The sequence below is a fragment of the Somniosus microcephalus genome, chromosome 27 (assembly GCF_052327205.1).
Source record: "Somniosus microcephalus isolate GS21.2 chromosome 27, FLI_Smic_1.0, whole genome shotgun sequence".
Classification (NCBI taxonomy): domain Eukaryota; kingdom Metazoa; phylum Chordata; class Chondrichthyes; order Squaliformes; family Somniosidae; genus Somniosus; species Somniosus microcephalus.
The window spans coordinates 20,573,044-20,581,269 of record NC_141013.1 but is presented as its reverse complement, the minus strand read 5'-3'; the positions used below and the strand labels follow the sequence as shown (position 1 = coordinate 20,581,269).

General features: G+C 44.2%; 1 protein-coding gene across 2 annotated transcripts in view; it reads left to right on the top strand.

Annotated features, from left to right (window-relative positions):
• The first annotated feature begins 3,047 nt into the window (after window positions 1-3,047).
• Window positions 3,048-8,226, top strand: part of gnb5b (guanine nucleotide binding protein (G protein), beta 5b) — a 102,082-nt gene continuing 96,903 nt past the window's right edge. Inside the window, exons 1-2 of one of the 2 annotated variants that reach the window (XM_085968651.1) lie at window positions 3,048-3,156; window positions 3,915-4,056. In XM_085968651.1, the coding sequence (XP_085824777.1) occupies window positions 3,931-4,056 (126 nt within the window). In that variant the 5' untranslated portion in view covers window positions 3,048-3,156; window positions 3,915-3,930. The remainder of the gene's footprint in view (window positions 3,157-3,914; window positions 4,057-8,226) is intronic. The other variant, XM_085968652.1, reaches the window with a different exon arrangement.

The window sequence follows — 8,226 nt, the reverse complement described above, 5'->3', positions numbered from 1 at the left end:
TGATCTGGCATGACATTCCTCCCATGGTCGAATAGCCCTTACATTATGTTGCCCTGATTTGGCATGACATGCCTCCCATGGTCGAATAGCCCTTACATTATGCACTGAGCTGAATGTGCGTGTGTGTTTCCAGAAAGGGCCATGGGTGCTGGATGACAGCTGGCCATTGGGGCTTTGCACACCCTCTGGCCATAAAGTGAGGTGCAGATGGAGGGATGAAGATGATTCTGGAAAAGGCACTCACCCTGACGACCCGAGTGAGGTCGTTGAACTTCTTCCTGCATTGCACAGGAGTCCTCGGAACCATGCTGCTGGAGGTCACTCTTTGGGAAACCTCCCTCCAAGCTCTGCGGTATTCGGTGTGTTGAGGCCTCCTGCCATTCTCCGGGTACAGCACAGCTCGCCGGCGCTCCACCGCGCCAACCAGAGCATCCAATGCCCCCTCGCTGAACCGCTGCGCTCTCTCCCTGACCCTCTCCATGCTGCTGAAGTTTTGCCCGCCACAGGTAGGTTGCCGCCGAGTTTGAGGCCTACAAGGCGCAGAGTGTGGCTGCAGATGAGAATCGATCCGACCCTTTAAGAGCTGGCTGGCACCAGAGTGTCTGGGTGAAATCGATAATTGTCAGCACCTGCGCTGCGCCCGCCCGTGGAGAAATTGCGTCGCGCCGCCGGGTTAGCGCCTTAAGACTATGGTGCAGCGCCTGATTTAGCGCCGCAATCACCTTCAGGGGCGCAGCTACCCAATATCGCTCGAGGTGGCGATAAATTGCGCCTGGCGTTAAACTTTGCGCACCGCCAATACTAGCGCCCCAAACGGGGCGATACCGAATTTCTCCCCCGAGGAGTGTAGTGCTTCCTGCCAACATTGGGCCACTGAGCCCTTCTGAAAGTATAAACTGAGGTAACCTGAGGTGTCTTTCATAATGGGATTGACTCTAAAGGTCTGTATGCTCAAGCATTTGATGTAGACACACTTGAATGGCAGGCCCCCAGAGATCTCAGTCACAGGGTTCAACAGCTCCAGGTTTTGTAAAGCTTGGCTTCCTGAACTTTGTCCTTTTGGACCACTAGAGAAGGAATTTATAATGTATGGATATGCATTTATATAGCATCTTATCAAAATATCTTAAAACACTTACTGCAATGAATTACATTTGAAGTGCAGTAACTGTTGTTTCTGAGATGGTGGTGGGCTTTTTTTGCTTTTCTGTGATTGCTGCGATTGAGTGGCTTGCTAGGACACTTAAGGATCAACCAGTAGTGTGGGACGAATATTGCCTGGGCCAGACCAGGTAGGGGTGGCAGTTTCCCTTTCCTGAATTTTGCAATAATTAAAAAAAATACCACATGTACATTTGTTAATTATTTAAGTATCTCAAACAGAAGTCTAGTGAACCTTGCCTCCTTGATCTTTTCTCTCAAGGACATTAGTGTCATAGTTAGATTTGTACACCACATTTGATGTAGCATCATTAGTATAACATGATCATTCTACAAGAGAATAGTAATGTGGTATCACAGTTATCCACCTCTGGGCCCCATTCATTAATCCAAAATGGCAGATCTGGAAAAAAAGGATCAGTTTTTAGTTTGTAAAAGTAAGCAAATTGATTTTTTTTACTATACAATGTGTTTTAGTTTTATGAGAATTCTTATATTCATTTTTGCCACTCATATAGCAAAAATGCAACACATCTTTAACTCATACACCAACAAATCTTAAATAAAATGTACAAATACGTTGGAAAAGACAGTTGAACTTAACCAGAAAACCCTCAATATGTTATCGAATTTTGTTAGTGACATTATCAACTAAATTGGAGTAATTGATTTTAGGAAGAAAAATAAGGCACCGAGTCCAGGTAAGTTCGCAAAGCAGAGCACTGGGACAACCCCAATAACTACATTCACTGATGTTTATACTGAGGTCACCTTACGTTCTTGTTTTTGACTTTTGACAGTAATTGGTAACAAATTATCACTCACTGTCTGATCAAAACCCTTCTTTACATACCAGCGTTTCCCAAAGATCCCAGCAAAACAATTTATACCACATCCTGGTCTTTAGACCGTCTAGGAGTGACTTCCTGTAATCCGCTTTTAATCCTTTTAACCCTCGTAGCCCCACAGATTTGAATTAACTTGAAGACAGTGGCTCTTAATGCAGCCCTGTGTCAGATGGGTGTATTGAGGCAGGGAGAAGATGATCATGCATCGAACACCAGGATTCCCCCACCTTCTGCACATAAAATCCCAGCAACATATCTTTCTCTGACACATCAACAGAAAATGTTGTGACAGGGTGAATATGATATTTTTCCAATAAGGAACCATCACAGCATAGAATGCCTGATAATGTTTCTTTTGCATATGAAGCTGGTTGGATAGATACTATATCCAACAGGGGCCGAAAACTGCATCCTTTAGTTCACATCAAGGGTCCCTAACCCAAACATTAACCCATCCTTTCTCTGTTCAGATGCTGACTGGCCTATGTACTTCCAGCAGTTTCTATTTTTTTTCAGATTTCCAGCATTTGTTATTTTTTTCCTTTTATTTTCTCTTGTGCCCAACATTGAGGAGGTCGAGTACCTTGGTAAAACTTTAATTAACATAATTTATGAGTGATCATCCCATTATGTAAATGTTCTACCCAGCTTTCGCCCACAATGGGTGTTAAGACCTCTCCTGGTCTGCTTGATGTATCCAAGGTTGTACATTTGAATTAAAATCCATACTTATTTTACTCTCCACTTAATGGTGCTAAACTTTTATTTAAAAAAGCTTTAGGAATGATTGACAGTTTTAAACTATTGTGATGTGTGTTTGACAAACGAAGCCATGTGACCAACTTGTTGATCTATTTGAGGCTGTCAAATGAGCCTTAAATCGTCTGAACTATGAATAGTTCTAAATATACGGGACGGCTGTGAAATATTTAAAACATTTTGGTTTTAGAGTCCTCTATGTTTTCTATAATAAAGTTGTAGCGAATGTAAAGCCTTATGTGAAGGTGACAGTAAAAATATTCAAATGACCCTGTAACCTCTTAAGAAGATTATCGGATGGTCCTTTAGATTTGATCTGTTTCTCAAGTCCTCAGTCTTTCGGAGCCTGACTTCAGCCTCCCATCCGTATTCTTCCTACAATAATCAGGTACGTGTGACCTTGGCTCTCGGTGTTCAAATGCAGACATTTAAAATGTAAATAATTGTTTTACACGTGCCCATTCCAGCATATCACAGAATCACAGAATCTACAGTGCAGATAGAGGCCATTTCGGCCCATCGAGCCTGCACCGACACATATCCCACCCTATTCCTGTAACCCCATGTATTTAATCCCCTAACACTAAGGGTCAATTTATCAGAGCCAAATCAACCTAACCTGCACATATTTTGAATGATTTGATTTTCAGCAGTAAAAGGCTAGAAAATAACCTGCAGCAAGGAAAATGTTCATGAAAACTGAATGACGATTCTAACTGCTAAACCTTGTGGATATTCCACATGTTTCTATATATGACTAAATCTAGTACAGACTTAAGGGTGTTTTGTATGTGAGTAAAACACATGAATAAACTATCAGGGTTGGTTGTCAGATCAATCTTCAAACTGAAGAAGTTAATTGTGTGAGGAAGTGGTCTGATCTGGGCTGATGTTCTTTTAATAAAGATATCAGAAGATTTACCTTCATGGAATGTGGTTTTATGGAAACAAAATTGGCAAAATGCAACTGAGCCTTTGAATGGATTGTCTCCCTGTGTTAATGAGGTCGAAGGGAAGGCAATGTGTGTGTGTGTAGCTGTGCCTGATCGGATTAGGCTGTGCAGATTTGCCATTACTGACCGAATGTCCTTCTGCACATCTGCTGACTCCTCCCTGATTTTCCTTTTTACTTTCTGCAATTCCAAGCCAGGCTTCCCGAGAGATGTGTGACCAGACGTTTGCTGCTGCGACCTTCGGACCCTGTGAAAAATGCCACGAAATCGGACCGTTGCGGAACCTTTACATCAAAGCAGAGCAGATCAACTACTGTTCATTGTGCGTCAAGATGGTACGACACCCACGTGATCTGCCAGGTCAACCAAAATGGTTCAGACTTCAAAAGTGTTTTAGCAGGTTCATAGAGGGAATATGGGTGCTTTATTAAACTTAGCCAGCATTACTACTCCACAAATTTACTACGGGTGTGAACCCAAAACGCCTTCACATGGACGCTATACTTGGAATATAAACAACAACAACAGCTTGTATTTATATAGTGCCTTTAACATAGTAAAACGTCCCAAGGCGCTGCACAGGAGTATTTTAAGACAAAAAGTTAGGCACTGATCCACATAAGGAGAAATTAGGGCAGGTGACCAAAATCTTGGTCAAAGAGGTAGGTTTTAAGGAGCGTCTTAAAGGAGGAAATAGAGGTAGAGAGACGGAGAGGTTTAGGCAGGGAATTCCAGAGCTTAGGGCCTCGGCAACAGAAGGTACGGCCACCAATGGTTGAGCGATTATAATCAGGGATGCTCAAGAGGGCAGAATTAGAGGAGCGCAGATATATCAGGGGGGCTGTGGGGCTGAAGGAGATTACAGAGATAGGGAGGGGCGCGGCTATGGAGGGATTTGAAAACAAGGATGAGAATTTTTAAATCGAGGCGCTGCTTAACCGGGAGCCAATGTAGGTCAGCGAGCACAGGGGTGATGGGCGAACGGGACTTGGTGCGGGTTAGGACATGGGCAGCCGAGGTTTGGATCATAAGTTTACGTAGGGTGGAATGTGGGAGGCCGGCCAGGCGTGCGTTGGAATAGTCAAGTTTAGAGGTAACAAAGGCATGGAGGAGGGTTTCAGCAGCGGCCGGAAATGACTCCAAAAGGAAGCCCGGTGAGACTTCCTTCTCCAGGAACTCTTACTCCACTTCTTTCAGGATGCTGGATTCAGGCTCCTTTTTCTGCCAGAGAATGATACAGCACAGAAGGAGGCCATTCAGCCCATCGTGCCTGTGCCGGCTCTTTGAAAGAGCTATCCAATTAGTCCCACTCTCCCCTACTCTTTCCCCAAAGCCCTGCAAAGGTTTCCATTGCAAGTATTCTTCTAATTCCCTTTTGAAAGTTACTATTGACTCTGCTTCCACCACCCTTTCAGACAGTGCATTCCACTCTATATGATATATGCAGTGTCAGTGCAGAGTGAAAGCACTTCACACAGGCTTCACAGTACAGTCAGAATGTGCCCATAGAAGATTGTTTTCACATAGGGTTATTGGAATTTGGAATGCATTAGCACAAGTGTCTGTTGAAGCTGAGTGAATCACAGATTCGGAGGATGTAACTAACCTGTTGTGGTTCCAGCCAGGCAGAATCTAATTCACGTTGCTTGGCTGCAGTCTGGCTGCAACGTTAACCATCTTGTTTTAGGAGTGAACTTGGAGAAGGGAGAATCTCTGCTCTCGAGATATTGAAATCCATGTCCGGTAGGTCTACAATATGTCTAGGGGGCCCAACAAACCCGTAAGCACTTGGCAAATCAGATGTGATCCTGCACTGGATTTACACTCCAAACCCAAGCAGTTGGAGTCTCGTTCCACTTCGCTCCTGAGTCACGTCAGGCGCTGATGCCAGATTAACACTGATCGTTTAGTGTTGGTGCAAAGTGGAAATTTCTTCGCATTGTAAATGCCCCATAAGAGGGAGCTAGGTAAACACTTGAAGGGAAATATTGAGGGCATGGGGAAAGAGTAAGAAAATTAAATTGGGTTTGATAGCTCTGCTGGGAGAACTAATACCATTGGCTGAAAGGCCTGTCTGTGTTGAAATTTCCACAATTCTGTCATTTCTCCTGTAAGATTTGAAATTGCCTTTAGCGACATAAGCACTGAACACTTTTCTCTAACACAAAAGCACAATACTGCGGATACTGGAAACCTGAAATAAAAACAGAAAATGCTGCAAATACTCAGCATCTGTGGTTAGAGAAACAGAGTTAATGTTTCAGGTCGACCTTTCGTAAGAACTGGAGAAAGTTAGAGATTTAAACAGGTTTCAAGCAAGTACAAAGGCAGAGAAAGGGGGAGGAGAGAACAAAAGGGAAGGTCTGCGATAGGGTGGAAGGCAGGAGAGATTAAATGACAAAGGGGATGATGGTGCAAGGTGAAAGGAGGTGGTAATGGGACAAGTGAAGAAACAAAAGATGGGTCTAGAGGAGGTGTAAATAGCAACAGCAGAACCATTACCAGCACCTGCTGTCTGAACAAAATGGGAGCAGTGGTTAGAATCTGAAATTGTTGCACTCAGATGTTGAGTCCTGAAGATTTAGAACAATTGCAGATCCTAATTACTGTTCCCATTTTTTTCCAGACAGCAGTTTTCTCTCTCCATAGATGCTGCCTGACCTGCTGAGCATTTCCCACATTTTCTGTTTTTTAACACTTTCCTCTGCCGTGTTAATGGTAGAGTTAACACCTTTGACAAGGTGCCACACAAAAGATTATTGCTTAAGATAAAAAATCACAGGATTGGGGGTAATATTCTGGCATGGATAGAGGATTGGCTATCTAACAGAAGGCAGAGAGTTGGGATAAATGGTTCATTCTCAGACTGGCAATCAGTAACCAGTGGTGTTCCGCTGGGGTCAGTGCTGGGTCCCCAACTCTTTACAATCTATATTAACGATTTGGAGGAGGGGACCGAGTGTAACATATCAAAGTTTGCAGATGATACTAAGATGGGAGGGAAAGTAGTGAGTGAGGAGGACATAAAAAACCTGCAAGGGGACATAGACAGGCTAAGTAAGTGGGCAGAGATTTGGCAGATGGAATACAATACTGGAAAGTGTGAGGTTATGCACTTTGGCAGGAAAAATCGTAGAGCAAGTTATTATCTTAATGGCAAGAAACTGGAAAGTACTGAAGTACAAAGGGATCTGGGGGTCCTGGTGCACGAAACTCAAAGGTTAGTATGCAGGTGCAGCAAGTGATTAAGAAGGCCAATGGAATGTTGGCTTTCATTGCTAGGGGGATAGAATATAAAAATAGGGAGGTATTGCTTCAGTTGTACAAGGTATTGGTGAGACCGCACCTGGAATACTGCATACAGTTTTGGTGTCCATACTTAAGAAAAGACATACTTGCTCTCGAGTCAGTACAAAGAAGGTTCACTCGGTTAATCCCGGGGATGAGGGGATGGACATATGAGGAGAGGTTGAGTAGATTGGGACTCTACTCATTGGAGTTCAGAAGAATGAGAGGCGATCTTATTGAAACATATAAGATTGTGAAGGGGTTGGATCGGGTGGATGCAGGGAGGATGTTCCAGATAATGGGTGAAACTAGAACTAGGGGGCATAGTCTTAGAATAAGGGGCTGCTCTTTCAAAACTGAGATGAGGAGGAACTACTTCACTCAGAGGGTGGTAGGTCCATGGAATATGCTGCCCCAAAAAGCTGTCGAAGCTACATCATTACATAAATTTAAAACAGAAATAGACAGTTTCCTAGAACAGCACGGTGGCATAGTGGTTAGCACTGTTGCCTCACAGCGCCCGGGTTCGAATCCGGCCTCGGGTGACTGTCTGTGTGGAGTTTGCACATTCTCCCCGTGTTTGCGTGGGTTTTCTCCGGGTGCTCCGGTTTCCTCCCACAGTCCAAAAGATGTGCGGGTTAGGTTGATTGGCTATGATAAATTGACCCTTAGTGTTAGGGGGATTAAATACGTGGGGTTACGGGGATAGGGTGGGATATGTGTTGGTGTAGGGGTTACGGGGATCGGGTGGGATATGTGTCGGTGCAGGCTCGATGGGCCGAAATGGCCTCTATCTGTACTGTGAGGTTTCTGTGATTCTGTGAAAAGGGAATTAAGGGTTACGGGGAGCGGGCAGGAATTTGGACATGAGTCTAGGTTCGGATCGGTCATGGCCCTGTGGGTAGCGGAGCGGGCCCAGGGGCCGTGTAGCCTGATCCTGCTCCTGTTTCGTGTGTCTAATTCTGTTAGATTCAGGAGATAGTCCTGTCATAGTGGATTGGCGGTTAGGATCAGATCAGCCATGATCTTATTGAATGGCGGAGCAGGCTCGAGGGGCCAATTGGCCTACTCCTGCTCCTATTTCTTATGTTCTTATGTTTCCAGTAAACCATTTAGGGTTAACCCCTCTTAAACCAACACACACATTTTGTGGCAATATGTTAAACGTCCATCCACTAACATTAATAGACAGCAATTTCCAGTCTATAGAAAAATGG